Source organism: Rhipicephalus microplus, chromosome 1 (assembly GCF_043290135.1).
Source record: "Rhipicephalus microplus isolate Deutch F79 chromosome 1, USDA_Rmic, whole genome shotgun sequence".
Taxonomy (NCBI): Eukaryota; Metazoa; Arthropoda; class Arachnida; order Ixodida; family Ixodidae; genus Rhipicephalus; species Rhipicephalus microplus.
In genome coordinates this window covers 254,355,485-254,371,752 of record NC_134700.1, presented here as the reverse complement: position 1 = coordinate 254,371,752, position 16,268 = coordinate 254,355,485, and the positions used below count along the sequence as shown (strand labels likewise).

At 43.6% G+C, this 16,268-nt stretch overlaps 1 protein-coding gene across 1 annotated transcript in view; it reads right to left on the bottom strand.

Moving 5' to 3' along the window:
• Positions 1–15,174, bottom strand: part of LOC119186808 (uncharacterized) — a 91,763-nt gene extending 76,589 nt beyond the window's left edge. Inside the window, exons 1-2 of the mRNA XM_037435215.2 lie at positions 15,020–15,174; positions 6,875–7,056 (exon numbers count right to left, since the gene is read on the bottom strand). Of these exons, the coding sequence (XP_037291112.2) occupies positions 6,875–6,904 (30 nt within the window). The 5' untranslated portion in view covers positions 6,905–7,056; positions 15,020–15,174. The remainder of the gene's footprint in view (positions 1–6,874; positions 7,057–15,019) is intronic.
• Positions 15,175–16,268: the final 1,094 nt, after the last annotated feature.

The following is a 16,268-nucleotide window of genomic DNA, read 5'->3' as shown; positions in this document are numbered from 1 at the left end:
AAGGACGTTGGAGGTTTCGTGAATCGAATAGCCGGCAAGAGTAGCGGGCAGGGGAAAGTAAGAGAGAGCCATGCAAGCGAGGAAAAGAATAATATAACTTATGAAAAGAAGTCGAGAAAAAATACGCCTGTCATCTAGATTCTGCAAGCTAAAGACTTCTCAATAGAAGTGATACTTGATGAGTGATCGTAATTGGACGTGAGAAAACGGGCAGCCCTATTCTGAAGAGATTTCAACACATTGATCAGATAGGTTTGGTGGGCTCCAAATGGAAGACGCGTACTTGAGCTTCGTACGAACAAAGGTTACGTACTCAATTTCACGGACTATAGGAGGTGATAGGCATAAAGTTCTTCGAATTTAACCGACAATTTTCGATGCGTCAACGACTAAATCTGTGATGTGATCCGACCATGTGAGAGTGTTAGAAATAAGCACGCCAAGGTGTCAGTAACTGTCGACGTATGTCAAGTTCATTGAGTTCAAATTGTAGACGTATTCCAAGTTCTACCGCTTGCGAGATACGTGCATGACTTTGCATTTGGAAACATTGGTCTGCATCAACCATATTGAACACCATATTCAACTAAAGATAAGTCATTCTGTATAATTTCAGGTTCGTCAGGGGAGGTTATTCGGGAATAAAGGCCGCAGTCGACCGGAAATCATCGTATGGATGATGAAATTCCTGATGGTAGACTATTCCCATATAAGGAAGAGTAAGTGGCCGAGCACTGACCCCCGAATGCCGCCGGATTCATTGGGAGCATCAGTGGAGTGAAGAGCAGCAATGTCAGTGAGCTGAGGTCTATGTGGTAGGAAGCATCGGATCCACGACAGGGTTAAAGGGTTCAAGTTCAGACAACCGAGTTTGTTGATTAGTCGTTGATGAGCGACACGATCGAAGGCTTTAGGGAAGTATATATATGAGACGTCAGTTTGAAATAAAGACAAAGGTTCGTTTGAGGTCGGTAGTGGATTCGAAAAGATGAGGACAAACCAGGTCCAAAGTCGCGTTGCTTTTCGAAGAACCCGTTGTTATCTATGGGTGGTGGGCAACGTGCGAATAAATATTGTGCTCGAGGAAATTGCAGGCAGAGCATGTCAGTGAAATAAGACAATAATTAGATCGGTTAGAATGGACACCTGATTTAAACTCTGGGTTATTTTGGCTACCATATAGTCCGCAGGTATAATACCTCCGGAAAGGAACTGAGGGAATATGATTTGCAGAATGTGGCTAGTAATAGCTCTATAGGATCTTAGTATCTTGGCCGGTATCTTATCAGGACTAGAAGTAGTCGATGTTTTCAGTTCATGATTTTTAGAATACCTTCAGCATTTATGATGACGGGTGATATCTGGGTAAAGTCATACCTGGAGGCAGACCGAATATTGCATTGCGGCTCATTATTAAAGACTTAGGAAAAGTAAGAATTCATCGAGTCAGAGCGCTGCTGAGATGGTACCCGTGAGCCTCGCTTGTGAGCATTATCGATCAAAAAACGAATATTACGCATATATGAAGCGCAACATCAATACATAAGTATTAGGTGGCGTGTTTCTTTACTATAACTTGCGTAGATACATGATCCTAGGTAGTCTAGAGCTCCTTACACTGCCCTGACAATGCGACGCTATGCACGAACAAGCGGGTGTTTCCTACACTTCACTAAGACTATACGATGCTGCCACCTACCAGCGGCTCTGCGTTCTACACAAGCTTCCGTTTCCCGACATTACTGCCTGATGGCGTACATATCTCACGCAGCGCCTCCAGGCAGAAGACTATCGTATTGCGACATTTGCAGCAAAGCACACTACGTGGGCATTTTTTTCTATCGTTTTTTTTTATTTTAATGTGCCCAGGCGTTGCTCGGTAAGATCGACAGATCTTCGAAGAATGGGAACAAAAAAGGACGAAAAAATGGAGAGAAAAACATGTTTCAGTTGCATTTGGGGGGGAGTGTTGTAGCAGTCTACCTGCAAGGTATTCGCGCATCGCAAACAAATAACAAGGGCAGCCCGAGGATATATTTGAAGGTTGCAGAGCATGTGGAGTCAGCAGAGAATTAGCAAAAACAAGAAAAAGAAGAAAACAACAAGGCAAGAGACGATGAACCAAACACAGCAGAAGAAGAACAGGCGAAGAAATGTTACTGATCCAACGCTCGCAGAAAACAGTGATAAATGCGATAAAGAAGTAGTCGGCACGATAAAAAAATAATAGTGCATAGTGTGATGTTGGACCGAAGCTAGTACGAGAGCGATTAAATTGTAAATGTTGTTTTGACGGGCGTCTGCATGGAGGATATGAAGACGCCATATATTCTGACTCGTTCTGATTTATTGGCGGGAGTCAGGTTTTCGGTACCTTGTTCGGTCTATTTCTTCCTGTTGCGCTGTAAAATCAGAAGACGTGATGTAAAATCTAAAATAAGTAACAAAAAAAGGAACACATGAAAGATGAATGGTATAAAGATACGGGATAACGACACCTCCCCGTCGTCTTATCTTCCTCTGTGTCTAAAACGAACGAGTGAAAACAAAAAATGCAGGCTCCACCCGCAGAACGATGGCCCACCTTCTATCCACGAGGGAAAAACAGTCGTGTTGGCAGGTTCCCCCGATCCCTAAGCACATTTTCTCGGCTGATGTAAACTCTTCGCATAATTGTAGTTAAAAGATGTCACTATCTAAAACATTTGCTGTTTGAAACATTCAATTTTGTTAAGCAGCGATGCTTGAATGCTTGAGGTAGTTTGGAAAAACGTTCAAGTTTCCAGTCTTAAACCACTGACATAAGCGTGTGCCCGTTTAGTAGCTAGTCAATTATGCGGAACACTCGAAGAGTGCATGACGTCACGGACATGAGTAAACGCTATTTAAGCAAGTTTGGTGGAGCATTTAAGACTGCGTAGATGCCCTGATATAAGGTTTGAAAAGGTACACGTCAACAGCGAAGAGAGATCAGGTGGGTAGAATTTGCGAAAGCACATCTGTTTATTCCTCTTGCGTTGTGGTTTGCTCTTTATGCAGTTTATTCTTTGATCCTTCTTTCTGCAGCCTAAAGGCTACAAGTACATCGAGTAACACCATCGAACTTTTTCTTGTACTTTTCTAAGAACAACAGAACGAGAAACCTATTATTCAACCAGTCTTGAACGCAGCTCTGCGAGAACACAGGCTGCACTTTTTTTTATTCGATCTATTCTATGCGGAGGAGTGAAAGTTTGTAAGCAGCAAAAGAACATGCAAGCGCTAAGGTCAGAAAGTTCAGAAGGATGTATTCACTTGATGTTATTTGCCAATCTGAAAACAGTTCTTTTTTCATGCTGAAGGGCAGCGCAACACGCAATCTGTTTCGATCTTGGTAACTGTTAAACTTGATTTTCACCTTGTTTTCGTCGAGCGAGTGGGCACACCTTTCTTTGTTAGTATCTCGATCACTCTAACAACAGCACATTGCAAAGCACGAGCGGGAGCTGCGAGTGACCGATTGATTTTTGGGACTCTCGTAGGCACACTGCATGTAGGCAGCCCTGCACTCTTCCCTGGGTTTTAGACCTACTTTCAAAAAACCCTAGGTGAAAACTTTCCCGTTTCATTACCTTTAAGACGGTCTGAAAATAAACAGAAGCGATCTTTCCCTGCAGTTCTTCTTTTCTACAATGCGTCATCGCAAGAAGATTTGTCACTGAACTACGTCGCTGAAGTGCTGTGCGAGTTTCTTACCGCCTACGCAATTCACTCGCGAGTCTTCCGAAAAGCTAGCATCTTTGAACGTTCGCCCAAGGATGCGTAGTGCACTTCTATGTAAGCTTGAGCAACGTTTCTTTTGTGAAGTACCCGCGTGGTTATCGTGTTAGGCGCGAGCACGCATACATTCATACCTGGCGCCGAATTCCCAGTCTGTAGCTGTTAAGTGCTTCTTAACGTTGGCCGGACGGACGCGCTTATGATCCGCATTGGCTGAAATGCTTTCCGAACTGTTTTAGCGTAAGTAGCTTTTGTAAATAAAGGCTGCGTTCTTCAACTATGCTTTCACATTATTACCAATTAACTACTGCTTCACCGCCTTCTACAGCTCCTCAGAAAAACACGTGAAACATTCCGTTTCACTGCTAATGAAGTGAAAATGAGAGTGACCAAAGATACTCCACCTTTGACTAGAAGCAAGCTCTGCTACACCGAGCCTAGAGGTATCTCACTGTCTGCTCGCATTCGAGAACAGAGAAGAAATATTATGTGAAAGAAACACGCAGTAAATGTCTAAAAAATAAACGTGATATAAAGTTTCACATTTCCGTGTCACTAAATAAGACGTAATTATTACCTAGTATTTGAGTGTCGAACAGAAAAGTCTTCACGGTTATAATTTCCTAATTTTTCTAACAATGAGAACCGCGATATGGTTACGAGGCACGTCGCAGTAGAGTGCTGAAAATTTTCAGTCATCTGACATTCTTTGAAGCGCACTGACATCGTGCACAAAACAAGGGCGTCTGTAGACCTATTCCATGCTTGCAAACAGAGGTATAGGTGCCGTCGACATACGGAGGCGCTTATAGCGACGTCATGGTGCGCAAGCTCTGCCCAGCCCAGAGCTCGCCACTGCCCTCTATGATCACTTCACAACTGGTGCATCTGCTGCAAAGCTTCCTCTGAGCACAGCGCGTCGTTTCTTTTTAGTTTAGTTTCTTTTTTTATGTAACAGTAAGCCTGCATCACTGTATACATTTTCTTTTTGGACCCAGGACTAGCCATTGGCTACGGGTCCAAGCAGTCTGATGATCTTTTCTATCGTATGATTCAACAAATAAAAAAAAAAACTTAGGCTCAAAAAAAAACTTAGACCCCTAAGCCTTCTGAAGTGACCTAAACTACTTCGTTTTCAACTAGTGTAATCGAGAGCTGGTGACGCCTGATTGTATTAGAATTATTGCTGACCAGAATCATGATTTATAGCGGGCTCCCTTAGTACAGTACATTTAAATTCACAATACTGATTTCCAGGTAATTTTCTCTGGCTCAACCGTGACAGCCCCACGTTCTCACAACTGATGGGGCAATGCAATGTTGTCCGAACAGGAATAAGTATCTCAGACAAGTTGGTCGACCTACCTTCGTCGAGAGTGCCTGATAGCCTAGTAGTGTCCCAAGCATCGTCGTAGAAACATTCGAACAAGAATCTCACAGATTGCATTTCAGGCACCGCGCATAATAACACTGTAAGTGCAAAAGGTTCCACGCATCTTGAATAATTGCCCGCGTATATAAATCATCGCTGTTTTCTCCCTATCAACGGCATCAGTTTAACAAGCTACGCTCTGAATAAAATAAAGCCACTCGTTTCATTGCGCATAACTATACAGCCCAAATCGCAGCATAATAGCGGTCAAACATAACATATTACTCTTGCCGCTTTATATACGAGATTATGCCGCCATTTTATGCTTACTTATGTACTATCGTTGCAGCATCAGGCCATATCCTTTGCCACGAGAATCCCCATCACGAATTACGCACAGCGTAATCTATGAGGTATTAGAAGTACAGACGTGTGAACTAATGCTTTCAATCCGTCGGTGTTTCAATGCACCATTTTGGAACGATGCTATTCGAAAACACTGATTCCATTTGCAGCCATAAATTTTTTAACAATAAAATCCACAAACATTTTCTGTTACGATGTGATGTCGTCATAAATACTCAAAAGTATTTTTTCTGTAAGTGCTCTTTTATTGTTTCTTTCTTTGTCGTGTGTGAGACAAATGTTAACAATTTAAAGTATTCATGCTGATTCCCTGTTATAACCCGAAGTACAGCACTTACGCATGCTCTTTCTCTTTGATTTTGCCCGGTACGAAAATTTTACAAAAATTTGGATGTTATTTATGTATCCTCCGCAAGTAGTATCCTATATTTATTAGGAACGCGTGGCTTAAAAAGGCGTTTACAGAAGTTTTAAAGGTCGAGTATCGTCGCAAGAGCAATTTTAAGCACATGTTAAATCATGTCAATGTAAAGCCGATTCTACTACCCACATGACACCCTGTTTTCACCTGAGGTGTAAAACTTGTGAACATCTTCAAGGTGACATTATAGTTAAAAGCACCGAAATTGATTACATGCATCGTATAAATTGCAGCTTTACCTGCACTATTTCAAACATTGTCTACATGGTCGAATCTTCATACTGTGACAGATGGTACGTTGGTGAAAGAAGACAGCCTGTTAATGTTGGATTAAATGGGCATCGCGCGAACACGACTCAGAAATTACCGAAAGCAGCGACACAACATGTTATTGTAGAAAGTCACAATTTCAATGACCTCAAGCTTCAATATCTCAAGTCAAACTTCCGGTCTCCAAGGTACGGAAGATATACAAGCATACCTTATTCGCAAGTTTAATACACTCCAGCCAACCGATAAACATTTCAAAATGCGCTCTTGGGTCCATTCCCTATGGTACAAACAACGGAAACCGATAAGTGATAAGTCCGTCTTTTAGGAATTTCTACGTTGTTCCTCGTACTTGCTTGAAAGATATATTTTGACAATTACATACCATTGTGATGTGGTGCTTTCTTCCGACAACCATTATTCAGTGACGCGTGCCCCTCTGCCCCCCCCCCCCTTTTTCCGGGCGCCCACACTTCATTGTTTTTTTCTTTTTCACGAGTTAATGCGACCTCTCATGGTCTAGTGCGCCGCAGAGCACGTAGTGTGAACTCTCTAACTGCACCATGCATGCTACGCGGCGTTGTCTGCTTCGTATTTGTCTTAAGTGCCCTTGGTCTTTATACGGAACCTCACGGCGACGACAGAAATGCATTGCCAATAATGAGAATGGACGCTCGGACACTCACGGCGATGAAGACCAGTCCGTCGAGTCGCATGCCTTGTAGGGTCGTTGCGCGTGCGGAGCTGGTCAAGCCTCACGACCGGACTGAGGCCGCCGTTTTCGGGGAGATGCTGCTGCACTGCTGCCTCTGGATTCCGCTGCTGCGGGGGCCACCACTGCAGGCCGGCCAAGGCATGGGACGGGCCGCTGCGAGGCGCACATCAGTCGTCACGCATTGTATGCTAAGTGCTCTAGAGGTCACCTACATTGATTCCACATTCTGTCGCACACGACTTTCAACTACCTGTTGTTGTCTATAGCGACATTTATTGATATAATAATATGTGGCATTTTACGCCCCGAAACAACAATATTGTTGCACACATGCACGAAGACAAAGAAGCGTATACGGTGAACGCACTTGTCGCCCAGAGCCAGAAAGGAAGAAGAGGATCAAGAGGATCTCTAACCAGTCGTGAGGGCCGCTTCTGAGCTACCCTTCACGACCTAATAAACGGACCCTTTCAACCTCTACCAGTCTCTTTCAAACGTAACAGAGTGGTGGAGGAGCTGGGTAAGCGCTTCACTTCATGATCACTGCCACAGCTTCGACGAAGCCGTCGACTTGCCGGTCTCCCACCATCTGCCGTCAGTGACTTCGACATGCCCGAAGAAGCAGGCGTTTCCAGGACGGCGCCGTCTGGTCCGCTTCCGTACTACCGAGTTCCACCGCCCTTCGGAGGAAAAGCCGAAGATGTCGACGCCTGGCTCACCAAGTACAAACGTGTGGGCAAGTCCAACGGTTGGGATGCAGCCGCTATGCTAGCCAACGTTGTTCTCCGTGACCGACACCGCACTGGTATGGTACGAGAACCACGAGGACGCTTTCACGACGTGGGATATTTTTGTTCAAGAGCTCTGGGCGACAAATGCGTTCACCGTATACGCTTCTTTGTCTTCGTGCATGTGCGCAACAATATGATTACGAAAGACACCGTGGTAGAGACGATAGTTATAGCGCGAGAACAGAACGACGACACAGAGACAAGAAGGACACGAAGAACGTTCTGTTCTTGCGCTATAACTATCGTCATGTCATACCAACTAGCCCAAGCTGTCACACGTGGTAGAGAGCTCCAGAAATTTAATCCATAAGGTGTTCTTATTTTAACGTGCACTTATATCACACAGTAGACGGGCCTCTACCACTTCGCTTCCAACGAAATGTGACCGTCGAGGCCGGGATCGAATTCGCGAGCCTCAGATCAGCAGCCGAGCCCTGTAGCCGCTGATCCACCGAGAGACATGTCTGTCTGTACGCGGAAGTCAATGCGACGCGGCAAGGACGTTATTGGCAAGCCTGCAAATATTTATTCCACATCTATATTGTGGACAAACCTACCCCCAAGAATTTACACCGCGTGTGGACTTGTCTTAAAGAGTGTGACATTGCACATCTCAAAACACGTTTCCTTCCCCTCCGCCCCGTTATTTTCTCACATAGATGAACGTGTTTCTCTCATTATCATTATCACCACTCACATTATCATCTTATGTCATCGCAACGAAGTATTCAAAGGAACGACATGGTTTCAAACTCTCTTCACGATCCGCCACTTTAGAGGACCTTTAAACAACCTCTGGAAGTTTGAACAACGAGCGTGCTATTTTTTTCCGGTGTTTCCCGTTTCCGCGGCACAATTCGCGATGCCAGCAGTTCATTCATAGGATATCGGGATTAAATTGGTCGATATACGAGAGATATCTGCTGCAAACTGTTGACTGCCCTGCTTTCCAAGGGGTTGCGTGTCCATTCTGCCTGATCTCGAATGGCTATCATGCGTGATCTACTGACGTCACTTCGTTCACTGCATTTGCGGGCAAAATAACGTAGATAGCAGCGCTTACTCGAAAAGTGCGAAGTCCTGAATCTCTCTAGCGTTGACGTTCCTCGCGTATTACGAATACATAGGTGGCGAAGAGCAGATACCACTTGTATAGGAAGAGCTAGCTGTGAAGGCGAGCAATAGACTATTGTGTCAGCTTCGAATTCTGACCTTTAAAGGGTCCTCAAACATAAGAGTAGTTTATCAATTACTATCGGTTTAAACTTGAAATCATTAACATCCACTTTCATACGCACGGCTGGCTATTAAAAAAGCGCAGAAAACTTCTCCGAGGAAACAACGTCGAGATCGGTAGACATATTACATGTAGATGTTTGTCTTGTGACACGTGTATTTGTAAAGATTTTCACTTATACGGGGTACCCTTACGGCCTATACTGCGCATAATGACCAGTTATGCCAAGTATACCTTCCTATCCTAATTCTCTTTATTTATAACCGCTCTTTCCCTACACAACTCAAGGATAACAAACCGGACATTACCAACTGGTTGTTTTTGTATTTTCTTTCTCTTGTTTATTTCTCTTGAATGTCTTGTTCAGTATTTATTGCACTGTAAGTAGTGTTTTTTTTGATAACTGATTTACCAGGTCTTGCGGCGGCCTATTCCTAACTCTCACACTACGTAAAACCAACCTGTTTTCTGAAATTTCCGACAGCATTTACATATATAAACCTCGAAAATTTTGTCCAACCGTTTTCCCATCACGAATTTTTGTAAGCGACTCTAATTAAACGATTCAATCGTGGCATTATTTTTTTGCGAAGAACAAATTTTTTTTGGTCTATTCTTATTATGAGTACCAGGCATAGAATCCAGTAATAAAGCCTTTTGAAAAATTACGCTTTCTTCAATTTCGCCATCTCTAGGCCTACTAGAATAAAACTTCGATCGTAATGGATTCTATAACCATGGATGACAGCTTTGAGTCAGTCTCAAATAATAACTGGGCTCGACATGTGGTTGGCAGTTTGCATCTCGACTGCCTTGGTTAATGTTTCCTTAAACCGGCTGCTCACGTTACTCACTCAGTGTAAGCATAACTTGGATTTCATCGTATTATCGCATTGCAGGCAGAAGAGCAGTGCAGAATAGTAACGTTGTCGTTTAAGAACACTGTAGTGATGTGCAGGTATCAAAATAGTAACTAGGAATCGGCGAAGAGAAATACAATTTGTTCAATGGCAATTGCCTAATTTTAACCTAGTTCATAAATTTGTGCTTCTTACCCATTACGCTATTAAGTACATGTTCTGCGTAAGTGATGTGAAGTAGCAAGAAGCAAGTTCTTCCAGGCCATCACACTTAATGCGATGTACTCTTAGAGGGGCAGCATATATATTGAAGGAGCAAATACCTCCCAAGTAAATAGTAATGGGGTGGTGCGTAGCGTGCACATTTTCGCCTTAGAACACGCGGCTTACCCATACTACACATACAGCAAGTATAAGCAGCTTATCTACAGCTCATGATGCTGAAGTTGGTTCTTATATAGACCTTACAGAACAAGTATCACAGAAAACCGAGTCTTGTAATTGCGTACGTTTCAGCAACAAAATATGCTTCAAAAATATCACTTGACCTTATGAATGTTCTCTTGCGCAGGCACTCCTGCGGTCTTGAACATGCGCTTGTAAGAAGCAGTAATTCAATATACGCGTACACTTATGCACACCTTAAGTTTGTAGTCTTCCTATCTAGACTTCCAGTTTTGTCACTAGCCGTTCGAAACCGGAGCAACCAGTGTGCCAACGCAAGAGGAACTTCGTTCGAGTGAAAATCGTGTCAAGTAACGCAAAATGGCACACTAAGGTCGGGAAGCTTCGTTGCGACCGGTCTGGTATACGCGGTCCCCAACGTTATGAGAAAGGCAATTTCTTGGCCCATTTTTTTATGCAAAAAACAGCCGTGACAGCTAAGTCCTTATGAATACCCGACAGATTAAACAAATCACATGCATGTCATGAAAAAAAAACATGATTTGCTTGATTATTCAAGTCATTTGCATATCTACTGTGTGCCTCTGTTGCTTTTTCGGGAAAAAGGCGACGAATGCACCCATTGTTACGGTCACGTTGCTCTGAATACTGGTTCATCTAGTTTAATGTACTGTTATTTATAAAAGTTTAAAAAATGATAAATGAAGAGGCAGTGTTAAACCTCCTTGTCAGTGGTTTTCCGTGGTCGAGACCACATTTCAAGTTTGCTGACTGAACAATAACATGGCGTACTCAAAGGCAGAAACGGAGCCTACTGGTGCATGACAGTATTGCGCTTGGAAATTTGTTCTTGTTAAGCAAAGTATATTTAGATGCAGCTTCATTTGTAGACGATAGGGGATCAATTGGTGAATGATATGCGGGGTTTAATGTCCCAAAACCACCATATGGTTATGAGAGACGCCGTAGTGTAAGGCTCCGGAAATTTCGACCACCTACCACCTGGGGTTCTTTAACGTGCACCCAAATCTGAGCACATGGGACTACAGCATTTGTGCCTCCATTGGAAATGCAGCCGCTGCAACAGGGATTCGATCCCGCGACCTGCGGGCCAGCAGTCGACTACCTTAGCCACAAGACCACCATGGCGCGGTGATACGTGATCAAGGTAAGTGTAGTTAAATAGTATAGAATTTTGTAGCACTAAATGTAGAGTAAGTGATCGCTCCCCTTCGGTACCAGACACGACATGGTCTGCAATCACCAGCCTCTTCTTTTTTTTTCTTTTTTTCTCTTTTTTCAAATAGCCTAATTCAAAAACCGAAAGTAGGTAGCGAGAGCATGACGCCTGCCTAAGTATTTGTTTTCACTTCTAGAACAGTTGGAATCAAAATGGGGAAATTCCTTATTGTAACGTGAACTCATAATGAAATTTCAAACTAAAGATGAGCGAAATCCTGCACCTGTTTGAATTAAACTGAGCCAGATCCATTAAATTAACGCTGAAGTAATCATGACCGGAACAACCAACATGGCCGGATTCAATATGTTCCATTCGTGTGTAGTTTCTTCGCTATAATGCCTTTGTTCCACAATTGGTTTCTCTGGTGCGAGTTAGTACTCACTGAAGGACATGGTCTAGTATATCATCGCAAAACTTGGATCAGAAAGGCTAAGAGACCAACTTTCCTAGTTATTTTGCGCCTAAGTGTTTCTCTTGGAGTTTCGCGCCACATTAACATCTTTTTTTTTCACTCCAAGACGGTCAATTTCGAAACAAAACGTAACTAAAATGAAGATATTGGGCACAGACGTGCTACATGAAGAAGAAATGATCAGCAACGAGGTGTCGTAGAACGAGATATGAAGAACTGAAGCGCTTTGAGTAGGTCTTAAGTAGAGCCGAGATGAAGACAAAGCTGTCGGCAGTACAGAATGGCGTGAAATTCGCTAGGAAAGACCACTCGTTCTCCAATTCTAGACATCGCCAGTACGCCCATGCAACAAATAAATTCCATGACGGAAGTGCAAGGGTAATGTTTATTTTGTCGCAATGTTTTTGCCTATATTGTTCATGCGTGGACTTTGATGAACCAATTCAAGCCCAAATGAGATGTAACAATCTATAAGAGCCAGATTAAAATTTCACTCCTAAATACCGACAACAGTAAGCTATATTGATGCTAGCGGCAAAGCAGATTTGAAATATTTTGGCCACATCAGTACGCTGGCAAAAAATTGCCGGAGCAGGCCCAATCATATTGCCAGATGCAAAAAACTCAGTTTTTTTAGTTTAAGTCAAATTAGACTTGGCTCCTAAAAAAAATTGGGGAAAAATTGCCACATGACATCGCAGGATACTTTTAAAAGTACTACTTCCTGCTACTAACTAACGCTCATACAAGTGCCAAACGATCCTCAAGTAGCAGTACCTTTGGTTTGGAAAGCCCGAAAAATTCGCTTTCATAAGTGAAGCAAGCGTGAATGGGACTTTGAAGGGCACATACTTTAGCATGTTCATAATCCACGGCACTTACTTTAGTGGCAAAAAGAACGTAAAACGAAAGGAAACAGCACGGGCGTAGCGCTAACTTTAGAGTTTTTGTTTTCTGAATTTACGCATGTGTATAGATAGAAAAGAGTAACAGTTCGCACTAACGCACTCGTAAAAGTTAACATTTTAACCAGTGATATCACTTGTGTGAATTGACAGCAGATAAAAAAGTATTGTGCGGTTTGCGGAAATCTACCTGCAAGATCTCGATAACATGAAATTTGCCTCACAAAACATATATATAGTGGCCCAACGTAGATGCCAAGGACAACGCGGTGACGACCTAGTTAGTGTGAATCCTGATTACCTTTTGGCGTGGAAGGAAATTGATTGATTGATTGATTGATTGATTGATATGTGGGGTTTAACGTCTCAAACTCATCATATGATTAGTGAAACGAAATAACAAAAAGAACGGCAGGACAAAGCGCTACTCACCAGCGGTTAATTGAGAATCGTGCTTTGTCTCGACATTCTTTTTTTGTGGTGTCGTTTCACACTAAAAATAATCACTACGAATGGCGAACCAGACTCGTATAATCTAGCTAACAGTTCACTAACATTATTTAGTAATTTGATCCTTTGTCTGCCTACGAATTCCTACAATTTTTATATATGTAAACGCTTCTCAAAATAAATCAAATATTATAAATTGCCCGTCAAAAATTCCTATATTTGCGCCAACGCAAGATAATTATGAGGGAGTTGGAAAAATATGTTCCGAGGCCTTTGAAATCATCACGCCCCCGCAAAGTTTTTTTTTCAGCTTGCCTGATTTCTTCAAGAAAACTGAAAGTAACTATTTACCTTGGAAAACAACGCCAGCGGACGAATACACAAGGTAGACAAGGCGGAGGCAACGCGACACAGCACAACACAACACGATCGTATCACTTCTGTCGTCATTTTCTGATGCTAAATATGCTTTCAAATTCAGAATACCAACAGTCCAAAATATGGCAGAAAAAAAAATGATGCTGCTTATGGAACTCTACGGGAAAAACGTAAACTAACTTTCTACCACTGTTCCATTCCTCTTTGGACTCTGGAATATAGAAAAAAACACCCTATATTTTTTTGTTTTTTTTTACTTTCACGACTGCATTAGAGTTGGACGTACACACAACAGCTCGAGCCGTCGAAACCTTCGCCATGCTTTGTTAATAACCTGAACATTTCACACTGTTCTCTGTGTGTTCTAAGGTCGCGTCAACTCTAATGTAAAATTACGTGATGATTACACGTTACGCCATGTCAACTCTCAACTTTTATGGTTGAAGACAACCATAAAAATTGTGTTTTAGCTGGAAGACCAGCTAAAACACACAAAAAGCACCCTATTCATCGCTTGGATATTTATTATTATTTTTTGTTGATTGTAGTTTTTATCTTAAAAAATCACTTCAAGCATGCTAATGACTTCTCAGAAGTACATCTCACGTCGCTGCCGAGCACGAAAGCCTCAATGGTGTTCATTACACATTTAGCGCGTTGGAACAGGGGAATTCTAACGCCTTGTGTTTTACGTTGTAGGAGAAACAATAACGTGAAATACTTGCTCGAAGAAGCTGCTTTTTCGATCGTTACAGAGGCAGCATTTTGAGGCATCACACAAAATAAAAGAGAAAAGAAAATATTTCCTATTTAAAAAGTGTCCACAAGAAACGTGAGTCGTACTGGCTACTCTTCTTCGCTTTGGCAATCCATCTACAAAACCGGGTCAAACATTGCGAGGAGATATTTCTTCGATGACAGTACGGGACGTCAACATTCTCAGCATCTTGTTTTTTTTTTTTTTTTGAACAAAATCTGAAACACGAATAGACAGACTAGATGAGTTACGCACAGTTTCCAGCGTTACCTGTCATGATGTTCTAGTGATTATGGTGCTCGACGAGCCGAAGGCCACGGTATTTCGAATGTAGGTTAAAATGTTAGATGTCCGTGTGCTTTGATTTAGGTTCACGTTAAGGAACCACACGTGGACGGTATCTCCGGAGCGGTCCTCCGCACGGCTTGCCTCATATTGATATCGCGATTTTGGGACGTTTAGCCCGCCAATATTGTTTATGAAAATAATGGGGTGAAAAAAATTTTTTGATGGCAATCTAGGATGTCAACCTTCTCTCATTTGCTGTTTCTTTTTTTTCCTTCTAATGAATCTTGAACACGAACCACACAGTAGATCCGACTACGTGGGTTGCACGCATTTCGCGGCGTTCACCGATAATGCTCGATCTGGAGCAGCCCGCCGGTAAAATGTACCTACCGTGGGTGCCGCCGAGAAGGAAGTGTTGCCGAGTGGCAGCTACACCACGTATCGTAGAAGTCAGTCGGGTGCCACACACGGGCGCGCACACTTGGCACTACGTCGCCGTCCGGGCCGAGAAAGTAAAGCAACAGGTCTCCTCCTCCTTTCGCGTCCAGCTGTTCAAGGAGCGGACGGCAGCGCGAAAAAAGGGGATTTTCGCGGGAGGAGAAAGGGAGCACTCTGCGGTCCCTCACTTAAGTGCGGCTGGCCGACAGTGCGGCGCTCGGCTGCGGAGCATCCTTTTTGCTCTCCGCGAGTGGGATGATCCCGCGAGCAGCGAGGAGAGGAAGCGGAGGGGCGGGCGCATGCGCCAGGACAGCGCGCCGACGACGAAGGCGCGCGCCTCGTGCACTTCGCCCCCGCAGGTGGCAATAGAGAGCTTTAGAATACCGTTTGCCAGCGCTGCGGGCGTTGCGGGCGCCATATGAGTTTTAGAATAGCGTCTGCCCTGCTGCAAACCGCAACGCACGATCGCAGAGACACCGTAGCCTCGAAACCAGCGCTTGCGGGCCGCGATCGCCGCACGCAATTTCGGATTTTCTGCGTGCGGTCCGCGAACGCTGACTCGCGTTAAGACGCATGCGCAGTGGCAGCGACCGCACCGCGAGAGCTCGCAGTGCGCTATTCTGAAACTCCCTAATAATTGGCGCCCCGCTTGTGCCGTGCATAGTTGCTGGTGCTGCGATCGTCGCGAAAGCGCGAGCGATTTGATTAATGGACTTACGAAACTCGTGGCAGACGCTGTCCACGAGGTTAATGCGTGCCGGATGCGCTCGACGAATCGGCCAGCTTTATCCAGTTTTCTCTGGCGAGTCGCGGCAAAGGTTGCCGGTTTACTATAATAGTAACCAAGGAAATCGACGACATCCGACGTTTCTGATTCTGGTGTCGCCTCTGTGTGTGACAATTCGTTCGAGGCTTTCGGGGTGCTCTTCCGTCACAAACGATAGTTGCAGTTAGCTTTTTCACTAATAGCTCAACTGCGGTGACTGATCAGCGTCAGCTTGGACACGTAGCTTTAGATAGCCGTCATAGGCGTAAGTGTTTTACTATACCGCGACTTCGCTCTAAAGCAGAGACAGAGAGATACATATTTTAATGAAGAGCTGAAGATGTTTGCTTGGCTTTTCGCCTAGCATGCTGCTCCAGGTGCTTATTTATTTATTTATTTATTTATTTATTTATTTATTTATTTGTCCTATTTAGC